The sequence below is a fragment of the Malurus melanocephalus genome, unplaced genomic scaffold (assembly GCF_030028575.1).
Source record: "Malurus melanocephalus ecotype Western Australia unplaced genomic scaffold, MMel_1.1 scaffold_7, whole genome shotgun sequence".
NCBI classification, from domain to species: Eukaryota; Metazoa; Chordata; class Aves; order Passeriformes; family Maluridae; genus Malurus; species Malurus melanocephalus.
In genome coordinates, this window is record NW_026623239.1 from 2,126,255 (window position 1) to 2,142,366 (window position 16,112).

Sequence of the window (16,112 nt, forward strand, 5' to 3'; positions counted from 1 at the left end):
AAATCCTGCCCTGCTCCTACAGATTCATCAAAACAAAACAGTAGATCACTACTGTTTTGTACCATGCCATGCTGCTTAGCATATTTAACAGCAAGCTAGTAAAGTATGTTTGTATTCCTGGCCAGAGTGGGGATATACTCCTTTCTATCAAACCTTTAGCACTACAAAAAAAAAAAAAAAAAAAAAAAAGAAAAAACCAAAAAAAACCAAAACAATCCCCCCCAAAAAAACCTCCCACTCCAAACATATTCAATACTCAGAAAACTAAAAATAGACATAAAAAAGTAGTATTATAATATTTTGCAAATAAATTTACCATATGGACAGATGTGGGAAGGCTCAGTTTCACTGACAGCCAGACTCCCAGAAGCTATAGAGTAACTTATCCATCACAAAAGGGACATACCAGCTTTGAGATTTCCAGWCAAGCAGGTCTGTCTGCCAATTCTGTGCAGTGGTAAAGCAGGTCTCTCATGCTGTGTGGTTACTCTCCTTTGCAGTGGTGACCCCATATTACTTTCTGTGCACATTCAGGCTTCTTATCCCCTTCTCTGCCCTCCAAGTTTAAAAAAAGATACGCTTTACATTTCTGTTTCCTGAATGGAAATGTCTAATCAGAGAAGAATGGAGAGAGCATCTTCCCTTCTTCTCTTCAAGGGCCAGAGTCATCAATAGAAAGTTGCAGTGCTACTTTCTACAGGTCCTACATTCAATCTGACAGTTTAACACATAAGCTGGTAAATTTGCAGTGKTTAGTTCTGCTAGCAGGGACAGCAAAGAATTGACATTTTCTCAGTTCATTTTCCTGTTCCTAATTATTACTCAGTGTAGCCAGCTTTGACCTCCTGTGTATCAGTAAGCATTTAAGTCTGCATCCCTATTTTTAACCCTGTGGCACCCACTTCATTAATGCAAGTATGTTCTCTTTGTAATTTAAGACCTACTGCTGAGAGAATCTGAAATCATTCTAGAGAGAATTTAACTCTTAATATTTCATATTGTTCCCTTTCCATCCTCATTATAGTCCCTTAGAATCTACTCACCTCTGCCACCCTCACCTCCAATTATTCAATTCAAGCAGTAATTGCAGTTTTTCCTTCACTATGTGGTTGCACTATATTACAGCATAGTAACTACTGCTGGAATCTTATGAGCAGCTGGAAGCAAATCCTAATTTCTTTAATTCACTTCAAGCACTACCTAACTGAATAGTGTATGTTTCATGGGACTGTAGGAACCAATAAACCTATTCATTTGAAGACTTTTTGAAAGCTTTTATGTCTCCAGTCAAATGGAAAAGGCTTCAGAAAGTAAAGAATAAAGCTGTCACAGGATAAAAAACCTACATTAAAGTGAGGTTTTCAGCTTTCCTGAGAAGAGGCAAACCTCTTTGTGCAAGGGTACATAGGAGAGAATCTCTGCTCCCTTATGGGCCTCTGGTCAAGGACCTTTCCAATACCAAAGGGTGTAAAAGTARCGGGGAAGCCACAAACAACAGCACAGACACAAACCAAACAGATGAACTAACAAAGGCAAACACAAGAAACAATCCTAAATGATGGGTTATTAAAAAAAAAAAACCAAAAAAACAGACAATTTGGGTAAGTTGCAACTAATGATGATGCAAACCTGAGGGTCTGGGATGGCCAAGAAGTTGGTGTAGCTGTGCAGACACATGATGAATTTGTAGGAGTGGACATGGGGAGATGGACAGTGGTAGACAGACAGCAAGGGGTACAAAAGTGGCCAGTTACTCGCAAAACACAGAAAGACAACACCTTGTTATGACAGAAGTTATGCACAGAGAGGAAGGTTCCTCTTCCCCTATTCTTAAGAAAAAGCCATATTGTCTTTCAGTAGTGAAGCTACCCAACTGACGAAAGAAATTACGATCAAGAGATTAACAGCAGCTACTAAATTTTCATGGCTTCACCAACTTGTTTGAAGTGCTGAAAAACCTCCCTGGCTTAGAGCAGTCACGTCCCATAAAGCTAAAGATGCACACGTGGACATGCCAACCTGAAGTGACACTACAGAACTGGGATACCTTTTAGTTTTACTTTGCTTCATGCCTGCATGTGTTCAAAGATGTGAGCTTTCAGCTTTAGAGTGGATAATGATAATGCTCGGACTGTTCTTTCTCTTTCCGTCTTTTGTTTGACTCCTCTTGGTAATCACAAATTGCCATGGAAACCACTAAATGAACCTTCAATTATGTCACTTTTCCCAATCAGACATAGGAATCAGGCAGATTAATACTTCTGTTTAAACAAGCAAGCTTATATGGGGAATAAAGCAAGACCTTTGAAACTCTCCTGGTTCTGAATCTAAAAACCTTTTTTATCCTTTTGAGCTGTAAGACACCAGCAAAGGGTACTTAGGCATAAAAAATTATACTAAAAGGTATGTCAAATTTGAGAAAATATTCAATATTTTTTTTTAAAAAGCTGTCTCACATTAAGTAGAAAACTTTCCTCTTCCTTTAAAGAAACAGAAGGAAGAAAAATAGAAAACTTTCCTACTCCACTTCAGAATCTGAAAACACTTGCCCTCCAAAGGCTGTTGTCYTCCCCTAGAAACTGCTTTCCTAGCTGGTCAGTATGTCTGCATGTCACACACAGCTCATTCAGGTAATAGCAAGATTCAGCCAAAAATCTAAACTGCTTCCTTTGTGCTTCCTTCCRTGCTGTACCCCACAAACTTACCCACTCTCTACTGAAACTTCTTGACATAACATTTCCACTTCTTTTCATTTTTTACATCTTTGCCAGACACTACGGAAAAGTAGTTCTCTGTGTGCTTCAAATGTTCAGTTACAAAGGAAGTGGTGAATCCATAGTTTGATTTCAAAGGTGCAGAACCTCAAACAGGTTACAGAGTTAACAGCCAGATACTCTGCACTTCTGGAAAAAACAGACAATGCCACCATCACCTTCTGGTATCCAGCAAAGGAGTTCTAAAKGTCTTCATAGGCTTACTAATAGCTGTGGAAGATTTCAATTTACTGGAACTAGAAAACAGTGGAAGACTTGAAGATATCAGAGAACAAATAATTAGTACAAASTGCAACCAGAAGAGAAAGACAATGCAGTGATTTTTCACTTCTTTGCCTGCGTATCTGAACAAGGTACCAAGATGACAAGACAACCCTAGAAACACTTCAGTAAATTTGAGAAATACTGGACCTATGATTCCAGTCACACCCTACAATACACATGAAATACAAATCTCTCTAAAGAGCTTTTTACATATGCCATTACATTTAAATAACCCAATGCCACTGCTTAAATATAAACCTACCCCCAACCACACACTCTGATAGTTCAACATTTTTAAATATTTATTAATTGAACACATTATTTAAATAAATCTCAGAATTATTTGGATTACAGCCTGGAAYGAAAGCTCTTTATGAAGCTACTGATTGCCCTGATATACAAGGGCTGGAAGCAAATTTACTGCAGCATTCACTCAAGTCTATGAAAGAGATCTAAAAATCTAAGTCAGTTTTGACAAAAATGAGCAACTTTTCATAAATGAAATCACAGAACTATACATGAAAAACAATACTATTTGACGAGTTTAACTGCAAACCTAAAACATCAACACAGTGGATCCAGCTGTTAATGTATTTGCATTTGCATAATTAGAAAGTTTACAAAAATAATGAGCATACCTCAAGTGTCTTTTCATCCAGTTCAGATCAGGAGTTAGATTCCGGGAGAATTCTTCTTCATGTAGTCTCATAAAATTCATACAGCAAAACCTTTGTTCTAAAAACATTAAACTGGCATCAAAGTACCATGCATCTATATTACATCTATCTTTAATATGAATCAAAGAAGATACTTTTTTTTAACAAACTAGGTCAATTACCTACTTTTAATATCTGTGAAATGTTTTCCCTTAAATTATGACAGCAAAGAAATTGTATGGAAGCTGAAGCAACTGCCAAAAGCTATTCTGGTAGATTCCAGATAATAAAAAAGGCAAGTACATCATAGAACATCGTGCTGAAATTTTAAAAAGTTATAGAAACAGAAGCAGCAATCAGCTGTCCAAGTTCTGCAGTTCTAGACAGTAGAGCCAGCTGTCATGGTCAGAAAGAAATTTCTTATGAAGAACTGCTGCTCATCTCCATCCTTTTAGAAACTAAGCTTGAACAAAGACCTAGGAAAGCATTTGAAAAAGCCTAAGTGTCAAGTTGAAAAGAACCAAAAGTGAGTCTGCTGTCATCATGTAATTCACAAGAGAGGATGCAGCTCTTGTGAAAGGAAACGTATCACTGAAAAGAGATTAGCAATAATTAGGAGGGGTGTCTGTTGCACAAAGAACAAATCTGGATTCAATGTTGTCAGAAAACAAAGGCTTTTTAGGAGATGAAAAGTTTATTTATAAACTGCCAACATTTAACAAAAACAATATTACACTATTTCCCATTTTCTACAGAAATACAATAACTTACAGCGGTGCTTAGTCCATTTTTGTCACTAATAAATATAAAAACAAGTCTGCTGATAAATAAGTGAAAAAAAATCAGTTTACCAACCACCACCACTAAAATTGTACCTGTAAATTTTGGAAGACATCTGCATAGGATAGTTAGAACTGTATGGTGCTCTTCTTTATTTTGTAAGTAATTTCGTACTACTAGGATATGCAAAAACTTAATTAACATGCAATACAAAGATAAACATGGTAAAACTTAGTGTGCACAACTGGAAAACAGTGATAAGAGGCCCTTCTATGCTTCTAACTAGACATCAGGAAAATGAGTGTTTTATATGGTAGAATTTCGACTTCCCTTCAAAGTAAAACCAGATTTCTAACTATGAAAATCTATACTTGGCCAGGTTCCACTGAAGAGGGACTAAAGGCATGGTGAAAATTATCTAATACTAGATAACAACAAATAATCATAAAACATCTCAAATCAACATTATGTTGATGCAATTTATAAAATAGATTAGCTGTGAGCTAGTGACAAACATTTGTGAGAGGGATGGGTGATTAACGTGCAGTTTATTGTACACCATGAATGTAGACAGCATGCCTGGAGAACAGCAACACTCAGGCCATCCACTGTTTATTAAGACATYCCCCAATCAATACTGTGTCAGCTACCACACAGCACTTTAAAACCTCACCAGTCATCCCTGAACATCTTGCACAAACCTTGAGCACTGGTATCTATTTGTTATTGATATGCTCCTTTTCCACAGGGTTAATGAGTACACACTAGACTAACTGTCTTTTTTTTTTTTTTTTTTAATTGAAGCCATAAATATGACTGCTTGTGGTAAAAGACAAACAACTCCCTTACAATTCATCACACTAAATATGCCATGGCTATCAGGTAGTGGTTGATACTCTCTCCACAGCTTGGCCTGATCTTACGTCAATGAAGTTGGTGGGAATTTTGAAACTCATTTCAGCAGATATAAAAACAAAGCATTCAGATCACAAACAAATAACCAGATCCTGCAAATTACTTCTACACAGGACCATGGTCGGTTTATTACTTGCTCCTTTCTGATTTAATGAACACCTGAATTAAGCAAGCCATCATTGCTCATTATTGACTACGGGCTTCCTTACACATTCTTTCTACCTAGCAGCTAGGTAAAATGAAAAAATGAAAAAAACCCAAAAAAATATAAGAGAAGCTTTTTTAAGCTTTGCATTTAGGATGATGAGCAATACTTTAAGTAATGCCCTGTGATAACAGGTCCTCATTTTAGAACACTTAAAATGAATCACAATATCTAAGGGGAAACAGAAAAGGTGCTAGCATTTTCCAATAAAATTGATTCCTCTAAAGAAAGCTCTCAAATCCAGTAATTTAAAATCAGAATTAATACATTCAAAATGAAGAGTAATTTCCAAACTATTTTTGTGTGATTTTTACAAAAAGACCATGAGAAAAATACTGAAAATAAAGTATCAAAAAGACTACTTGTTGCTTGTATTTAAATACCAATTTAAGTTGCTAGTTTGTGATTGACATACTTTTTTTCAGTTCCCTGTGATACTAAAGCATTCATCCCAAACATGCCTATCCACCTCCTCTCTAGAGGACTCATGTCCCTCAGGTATTGACTAAGCACCTCCAAATTTTCCCAGCTTGCAAGGCCTTATAAACTCTTTCACAGTCTCAAATACTTCAAGAACTTGGAATAAACACCACCACTTATGGTGGTGTGTGCACACATGTGCCCAAGTACCATGAAAATCAGGCAGACCAAGACAGAGAGGGGAAGCAAGAGACCTCACTGCTTTCAGCAAACAACCTGATCGTGCTAGACTCACACTCAGGACAGGTCACCCACGGAAGAGTTTGTYAGCAGATCAGTGCTACATAAAAAGAGCCAAATGTGGGTGATTTTTGCACTGTTCACAGGACATAAATACAGTTCCACCATCCATCCATTCACTCATACATGCACACTTACTGTGGGAAAATAAATATAGGTAATTTATTCACAGATAAGCTCTCTACTTATTACAAAAAAAAATCCCCATCTGACAGGAATTCATCTTATGACAAAGTGAGACCAGTGAAAAACAAACATAATGCTTTACATTCACTATCCTGTAGAACACTGGTCATTTAGCAGATTACTTTCCAGTGTCTTACTGTCCTGTCATAATTTTATCCTTTCTGCTACAAAGTTTACGATTTGTCTAATTTATCTTGAAATCTACACAAAGTTTACAATGGTCACAACTGTGCATCTGAGAATTTTTCATAGAAAAAATATTGCAAAATATTATGTTTAAAACTAGTTGTATATCCCCCTAATAAGAAAGCTATGAGAATTAAATATTTTTGCACATATCTTGATAAAATAAACATTTCCCTACATAGAATAGTACTTTGATGAACATGACAGTGTTACAAAATTAGTGTTTAATGGCTCACTTGAACATGTAGTGCTGTCACTACCTTGGATCTTTATGCTACTTAAAAACATTTAAGACATCTACTATTTCAATTATACAAAAGTAATGAGATTATATGAAGTGTGTACCCAAGCAAACTTTTTAAGATACTACCCAGTTTTAAATGTAGCCATTCCAAAAAAGAAAAACTGGTACAATAGGGAATKAACACCGTACATATATTTTGCCTTCTAAAAATGAATTCTGATACCTCATATAATTTATGTGATTTTTTTTTTAATATCAGGTTAAAAAAACCCCACAATCCTTTTATCTACTCATTACATGGAGCCATTCAGGAAATCTTACTGTATTAGCAATGTATCAATTTTGTAACTTTATTCACAATGAACACAGAGGTGTACCTCCTTCAAAGAAAGCTCGCTCTTTTACCATAATTATACTCTGTTCAGAACATGTCCCATGAATAAAATATGCACCTCACTGTGSGTTCTCCCCACCTCTGTCCATACTGTAGGATGTACAGCAGGTTCCAGATGGTGCAGGCAAAGATGTTCAATAAACCAGATTTCCATTAGGAGTTCTGTTTTTCAGAATAACTCCACTGTATGTAAGMGTTTGACAGCTGTCAAAAAAAGATTCAGCATTCTGAATCCTAATGAAAGTTTTTTAAATATTAAATCTAAGATCTATGGTGTATCAACACAGATGCTACAAAAAGCTTCCTCATCATTACAATATACTTTGAGGTATTAACTATTCTACTGAATACTACTAGGAAACTCAGRGAAGAAAGCCAACAACCACCCTGAGCTTCCTGCAAGACTGCAACAGCAATTCAAGATACAGAATAACAATATGAAGCAGATGAGATGGTAAGATCTACTGTAAATCACTGGGCACAGAGTTAGCATATGGGTAGATTATAAAATATTAGGCTTGAGAAAAAAAAAACCAAAACAGTAATTATATGTTTAGCTTTTTTCTTTTTTTTAATCAATAATTAGAAACTGTAAAAATGTACCCTAATTCACTACAATAGACTATGCCCTGAGAAGTAACATTACACACTAAGCAAAAGCCACTAGGAAGTGTCAGGTCTGTAGTTTGATAGCATAATAGATGTAATTCCCCTGGATGCGTATTTCCTCCATTTTTCAGCAATAATGTTGCTTCTTTAGAGGAAAAAACTAATGGAAATACATGCCAATTCTAGTTTTTCCAACTTAAACATTTTTTTAAAAAAAGTTCTCATTCACACTCTCCCTAGGAAAACTGATGGATTCACAGATGAAGCTCTTGCTTTTCACATCTGAGAGAGGATATAGGCCTGGCATGAGGTTCTGAAAAAATTGAGCCTGATGAACTCCATTTAAGGATATCAGTTAAAGAACTTTTTGGGAGGTAGTCAGAGTTACTCAAACACAAAATTAGGCCACCTCACCAATGGTTTGCTACATTCTTCTTTGCTGATTGGAACAGAGAAGAAGTTGAGAAGAAAACATACCTCTGAATACATGGGGAAAATTATCTTGGACAGGGATACTGAAACTTTGAAACTAACTTGAATGTTAAGTGCATTTGAGAACTGGCGAGTTACACCCTTTCCTTTGTATCTGACACTGATAACACAGTAAGATCTAATTATAAATACCTCTCTTCACCCAGTGAGTACAAAAATGCATTTAGAAGTGACATCTATATTTCAGTGTCAGTTCACTGCTTTCTCCAAAACTGCTCTAGAAGACACAATTCAGCAGTCGTGGGCTTTTCTCCCCACATGGTAAGTGCAATGGTTCACCTCCTACTAGATTAAAAAAAAACCCAAAGAGAACTCGTCCCTTACAAGGCAAAACAAACTAAGCTAACAGTAACTTGTCAAAAAATTCAATCATTAAATAGATAAAGTCTAAAGACTCTCATCTTAAATTATTCTCTGGTAGTCACATTTTGCTCAGAGTATTATATGTTTTTGAAAAAGTATGTTTTTTGAGTCTGGTTATGCAAACAAACCTTTCCAAAACCCTTTATTTCTGTTCATCAATATTATACAGTACTGTTTTAAAAATTCATTAACTATCTACTTASGAAAAATCTCACTGCCATCCATAAGGTCTAGCCACACATTCTAATTAAGCAGCACTAGCACAAAACTGGAAATGCAGAAATTTTGATTGTAAGACAAAAACCTAAGCTTTCTCACTATATTATCATTTGGCTTATTTGTCTTAAAGCAAATTACATACAAGGTAATTATCAAATAATATAAACTGACAAGTTAGTTTATCCCCTATTTAAAAGACACATGGATTTTGTTGTATAAAGAATATATAAGCAGTCAAAACACATATGCAGACATGAGTACATTAACAAATATTAATCAGAGCAGCTATAACAATTATAGCATTACAATAACTTCATACAAGTTTCTTATCATAGCTATCTTTAATGCTGCATGTTTCTCCAGTGACTGTAACATACAAGATAAACAAAATGCCAGTGAAATAACAGTTACTGTATTAGCAGCTGAGAATTTCACTACTTAAAAACATGATTCCTTCTATTCCAATTTCTTTAGTTTCAAATTACATTTGTTCCTCGAAACCCTTTGTACAAACTTATTTCTAAAAAGACTAATCCAGTGAACAGAAAGAATCTGCATCAATTCAAATGACACACAGGACAAAAGAAGACAAGATTAGGAAAGACGCTTTGTATGTTTACAGACGTATAAAGTTTGATTTTATATTTGAAGAGACTTCAGTGAGTAAGAGCATTGTGTTCTGCAGCTTCTGCTGGACATTTTCTCTGCAAGAATGTTCACTAATTATAGTTTTAGTCTGTGATCTCCGAAACAAAAAACAGCTGAAATACCTTATGTATACTAGCTGTGCTCAGTATGTTAACTACTAATGGCCTAAAGCCACTTCGTTTTTTTTCAAGCAGTGCCCACACAGGACTCTGCAATAATACCAAGTGGTTAGACAGGTATGCTGCAAACATCATAGTTCCAGAACCTCACATCAATACTGTGCTTAATGCAGTACATTAGAAGAAGTATTTCTTCAATCCTTTCATCTATGAGGCTTCAGGACACTGACAGTTCGAAGCCATTTAAATATAATTTTGATCTTTCATATTTTTTATACAGTTTTTGTATCGTTACCATGAAAAAATTAAAGCTCAAATTCAACAGCTTACTGTTTGCATTTCCTTCAAATAGAAAGATAGGACTTGTTYCAATTTCACTGTTACTGTTAATTTTTCTGGTCTGCAAACATTTCTAAATGCAACTATTCTAACTGAATTGAAAAAATAAAGTCTGGGGGAATATTTCCATCAGACTTTAAAAATCCACACTTAGGAGTCATTGGTGTTTTGCAAAAGTAGTAAGAACATCAGCACCATCTCTAATCAGAGTTCTCAGAACATTTTCCAAGTACTAAAATTCAGCAACCTTGCCTTCCCACAAGAATGCATCACCTGTGCTGACATGAATAGGAACTACACAGACGTATATGAGGGCACCTGCTTCAATGTTTATGATGTCAAGTTCAATAGCACAGAACTTCCACAGTACAGCTCTAAGAATGCTAAGACTACCAATTATAGTCTGGAAGAGCTACATAATGGGTTTCAAGTGAGATTCTAAGATTAGTATTTTCTTCTGAAAGCCTCAATCATTAAAGTGCAAGAAGAGAGGATCTCTCCCCTGCCACAGTTCAAGAAATGTTTGTTATCATGCTCCCACTTCCAAGATTGCTCCTACATTTTTCTCATGAGCAGGTAATTTTTGCCAAGGTAAACAGAACACACACCTACATTACTAAGTAACCTAGGACCAGGAACCTGATCTTTAATACATTACCCCCTTGACTTCACCGTTTCCAGGTTCGTAAGAATCATTAATGGGACACATTAATCAAGCTGACCTAGGCTACCACCCATGCTTTAATGTATCATCCATATTCAATAAACATCTGGTCCTCAGGCATGTGTAAACATTCTTGCCCAAGTTAAGTTCTTAAGTTCAGACTCCTGTTTGAACTTGAACCTACCCATTTGTCAGTGATCCTTGAAGCAACATCTTATGACAAAACTATCCTCTCAAGCAAATCGCACACCTCCTTCAGACAACAATTATGTTCTGCAACTAAACCCATCAACCAAACCAAGACGGCATCCCATAACACCTCAAAACAAATGATGGTGTAATGGACTACCTATGAAGAGGTAGCTGCAGATGCCCTTTGAGACAAAGCTTTGACACAGAGATGCTCAAGCCTACATCAGCCTTACCTCGGTACTGTAAACAGAACAGTGTACATTTAGAAATGTCATTGTTAGCTACTAGTGCCTGAAATGAATCACAAACATACTCTCAAAGAGTGAAGGTAGTCTGTTTTCATTYTGAAATGCAAGAGTAAACTCCATTCATCAAACTACTTAGAAGTGCTGGAATTTCACATTTTGAGTGCTTTTTTGATTCAAAGTGATACCTTTTGAGCAGGCTACCTGTGTATTTTCTCCCTCATTGTTTCTCTCTGCCCAACAGAAACAGCATCTCGAAACTTATCATGGTCAAGAGGCATTTGGGGCAGGAGATATATACAGCAATTCTGGCAAGGACACTAACTTGAAAATGTAATCCCCCCAGAGAATAGTCTGCTTTTAAAGGAGGCAATGTTGCTATTGTACAGATTTCTACACTTGCAGAATGTTTGTCCTGGTCTGTGGACCAGCACAATTCTACCAGTGTAAAAAAAAAAAAAAAAAAAAATCCCTTTTACAGGTAAGTTCTAAGGAAATGACAAAATACACCATTCATATTTGATTTCAAATTCCCTTAAAATTTTCAGTTATGTAAACAGAGATATATGGTTGGAGAAGAGCTCTTAAAAAAACCCCRAAGACTGAAGCTCTACAAAAGAACAAAAGGGAAGAGTTAGCTCCCTCCTGCTGTKGCAATTTATTTTTAGCTGTATAGTCTCAATGACCAGTTGCAAGGGTTACTTTTTACTTCATGCAACATTGGACTCGTAAGGTCTTGGTAAATATAAGTTACCAACGTGTGATTGAGAGCAGGGTCAGAATCTGTAGTGTAAAGAATACATTCAGAAATGTGTATCATGTGTGATTAATTCTGGATCGTTGAGACACAATAAATAAATAAACACCAAGTAAGAAATGAAGGTAGTCTCTTTAAAGGAAAGTATTTCCAAATACAGTCAAATACAACTCTGACTGTGAGTGTGTGAACATACGTTTGAGCTATTTTCTGTCACATTTTCCTGTATCTGCTTATCAGGATTTCTACCTCATAGACTTTCCGTCAAGCTAACCTCACAGCTAATAAGCAAACAAAACCCCAACTGAAACAGTAACAGGCACGATTTCTCCAATACTGTTACTCAAGCCTTCAGACAGAATCACTGTGTTCTGCTGTTCTACCAAACATTGCTATACAAAAACAATAGCACTCACTGAATATAGTCTGGATCCAGTAAGGTATTAGCATGATGCCACACTGGATACTACATACTACATACTACATACTAGCTGATACTGACAGATTCTCCCATTCTTTTTTTCACACACTGTTTCACAAGCATTTCAAACTTTTTTTCTTTAACCTCCTTTTTTGTTTTAAGTCAAATGATTCAGAGTCCACCTTAATGCAGAAGTTAAAACTAAGAAAATGTCATGGCAGGAAGCTGACAAGAGTGATTTCTTTAAAAGATTAAGGAAYAAACTGCATTTGCTTAAGAAAAAGGTATGCCAGTTTTTTTAATAAGGTGACAGACTTCTAGTCTGAAATTGAACATTAGGACTGACCATCAAAAGAGAAACACAGAGTTAGCTAACACTTGCAACCAAGACATGCATTTGTGTCTGAAAAGAGAATATTGCACTAAGAGAAGAACCCTGAAAACTTTAAATGATTCCTTCACTGACCTAAAAAAGTCACTAACCATTTTCTATAAGCAGTAGCAAACCTGGCTTGGTCCACATCCCTACAAGTCGATAATACTTTATCAACAAACCGGTATTCCATTTCTGGACCAAGAGAGTCCTGCATGGGAGCACGCTTCAGGCGTTTAGTTTCTTGGGTATAACCTTGTTTGTTGCTGCATTCATTCAAACCATCAACATCCATAGCTTGTGCCATGTGACTTGCTGCAGGACTGTGGTGGGAATTATTCAGAGTTTCATCACTGCTGTCCACAGATGATACCACTGCACTCAGGAGAGGAAGTTTGTTGTTTAAGTGCTGTTGAAGGTAGAACACACACCTTCTTCAAAGGAAAAGAAAAGAAGAAAGAAAAAAMGTCACGCGCTGAAAATAACCTGCTGTTGCTGCTGAACTGCTTCATTTGCCATCCCACCAGGTTCCCTTGCAAACACAGAATCTGRTATCTCTGCTCATGCTTGACTCTGGGTCACTTTGGCAAATCTACTGTTATCTAGTCAAGAACCTGCACCCAGCTAGTAAAGCAGAGGTTTTCTGAAGCCAATTTTCTTTCCACATTTTGCTTATTTTATGTAGTGTAAACACTGAAAGTATCAGGAAGCTGATTAACAGCACCTTGTGTCTCTCGCACAAACTATAGGGACAAGCGGAGCTTACATTGACAAGATATTTAAGACAAATCATATTTCCCACACCATAGTTCTGATTATGCTCTTGAACATTTTCAAAAAGCTGAATACATAGTAGCTTAGCAATATTTTATTGAGTGGCACTTTCTAAAAACAAATTATTTGTTTGGAAATATCACTCAAAGAACCATCCACAAATCAGAAGACAACTCTTTTGATCAAGTCCTCTTACCTATGACACCATAAGGTTTCATGTCCTGGGTAATTATCAATCAGTTCAGTGCAGAGCTCCATCTCTTCGTCTAAACGGCGGGAGAGATCCACGCTTTGCTCCTCAGCACAGGCACCTTCTGTCCCTGCACTCTCTTCCTCCTTTTGAAGACCAGGATTTTGTTCATTTACCATCTGGTTTTGTATCAATATATTATTGTCAGTCACTGTTCTGCGTATCAAGGAATTGAGTAAGAACTGGCGGTAATGAAATCCGCTATGGTCCGAGACATGCATGGATACCCAATATTTAGTGGATGAAAGTTCATCGAGGAGAACCTGAAACACAATGTAGGGATAGTTATCAAACAGTATAAAGGAGGAACCTACCACCACCATATTAAGGTAACCTCTTCTATGGGGATTTCAGCCACTGTGGTAATGGTTCATGAACCCACAGGAAAATGAAATATCACTGAGCTTTTTCCAGGCTGAAAAGCATCTTGGCACCCTTGCAGATAACAAATTAATACTTCTTCCAAACTCTGAAAAGTCAGGTTTTTAAAAAAGCAGTCCACAGGCTGCGTGAAAAAAAAACCAAACCACTTATGACATGCAATAAGCAGTGGTTTAAGAATCTCAAGAAGGTTAGCAAAAAATACTATTTTGAGAAGGCACACACTACACAGCTATTAGCTTTCAGAATTTTTTTTTATCCAATGGATTGTGGGTGTCAGAGGCTGGGTGAGTTGCTTAAAAAGAAAAAAACCCAACTTCATTTAYACCCTCATATTCCATGAGAGAATGTCAACCATAACATTATGTTTAAAGTACTAGAGCCAGTGAAATACGAAACTATTTATCCATAATGAGGTTGCTTGATTTTACTACTGAAGAACCCCTAAAAAGACTTTCTCAACAGCCCTGGGAAATACTTACATTGTCATTTGTAACTCTGTTTTTAACATTGCTGGCTCCTATGAATTTTCTCTTAATTCTGAGTGCTTTTAAATCTTCAAAATTCATTCCTGGAGAGAAATGCAAGTTTGGCTACTAAGCAAAGCTTCTTTTACTCTGCTTTTTCTGTTAGAGCCAGTGGTTTTACTTTTCCACAAGCCTTAAACTCTTTCCTCATACTGCTTCTCCTTTGGAGTTTAAACTCACCACAGAGATCAAAACTACCTTCTTCAATCACTTCTAAAGACCTTGAATATAATCATACTGGTAAGAGTCCTGCTTTTAATGACCTCTCCTAAGCTACCTACATCACTTAACAGGACCAGCTGATGCAAATCAACTTTCACAGGCAGAAGTCTTTTTGATACTGCAGCACAAAAGCCACTGCTTCCCACAAAGAAAACCATGGAAACACACMAGGCTAGCTGTACAGCTTTTGTTGGGGCATCTGTTCTAAAAGGAATTGGAGAACATACAATGCAAACAGTGTCTTCTACACAACACACTCAAGATGTTTTTCTGAATCTTGACAAAAGATGCCAGCATCACCATCCTTTTATAGATCAGCAAACCGAAGTTCAGTATTAAGTAACAGTCCACAAACAGAGTATTTAAGGAACTAAAACTCCCCATGTCCAGATGTGCATTAGATCTGCTTTTCCCTTCTCAGTAGAATTTAGTATTTTAAGCTTCTGAACTTTTAAAATTTATAAGCCTATTAAGAACAACATAGGGCTCAGAAAAGCCAGACCAGCCTTTATTCAGCTGTGATTGATACTACACACACTTAGGAACTGGAAGAATCCAATTCATTTATCTGAAATATTTATAAGTTACAAATTTACAGGGGAACATTTTAATTATGCATTTTAACTCCCTGTACAAAGAGAACAAAATTATTCCTGGCATCACACCTTACCTGATCAAGCAACACAGATTACCATTAAAACTTCTTGAGATCTACAAAAAACAGAGTCTCTCATCTAGAAACCTCAGAGTACCAGTGGAAGATGCTTCAAACATGAAGTAAAAGAAAAGGAAGCTAATGTCTGAATTCCAAAAGGTTGTTTCTTACAAAGCCAACTTTCTCCACTTCCATCTCTATGGTACAAGCCCTTTGTCACTGTTCCGTGAAGCAAAGAGGAAACTACATAAAAACACCTCCCTCCCCACTCTTGACCACCTCTTTTCTACCTCTGCTGGTGAGCTGACTATCWTGGAATAGGCAGCCTTCCCCAGAACAGGGCATGTGTGTGCACTGACCTCTGTCTCAACCTCTGGCTCTGCACTGCCTCTTTACACTCTCTCTGACCCTGTGCTTGCTCGTTTAAGAGTGCTTTTCCAATCATAAACCCCAGACCAAAATTTTTTCCCTAGTCTGGGACATTGGGGAAATGAAAAGAAACTGTATCTGGGGGAACAAACTTTCAGGGATAACCAGA

General features: G+C 36.7%; 1 protein-coding gene across 1 annotated transcript in view; it reads right to left on the reverse strand.

The window, feature by feature from the left end:
• Positions 1-12,465: 12,465 nt before the first annotated feature.
• Positions 12,466-16,112, reverse strand: part of PTAR1 (protein prenyltransferase alpha subunit repeat containing 1) — a 29,888-nt gene continuing 26,241 nt past the window's right edge. The window contains exons 7-8 of the mRNA XM_057373122.1: positions 13,736-14,052; positions 12,466-13,199 (exon numbers count right to left, since the gene is read on the reverse strand). Coding sequence (XP_057229105.1) covers positions 12,851-13,199; positions 13,736-14,052 — 666 coding nt within the window. The 3' untranslated portion in view covers positions 12,466-12,850. The remainder of the gene's footprint in view (positions 13,200-13,735; positions 14,053-16,112) is intronic.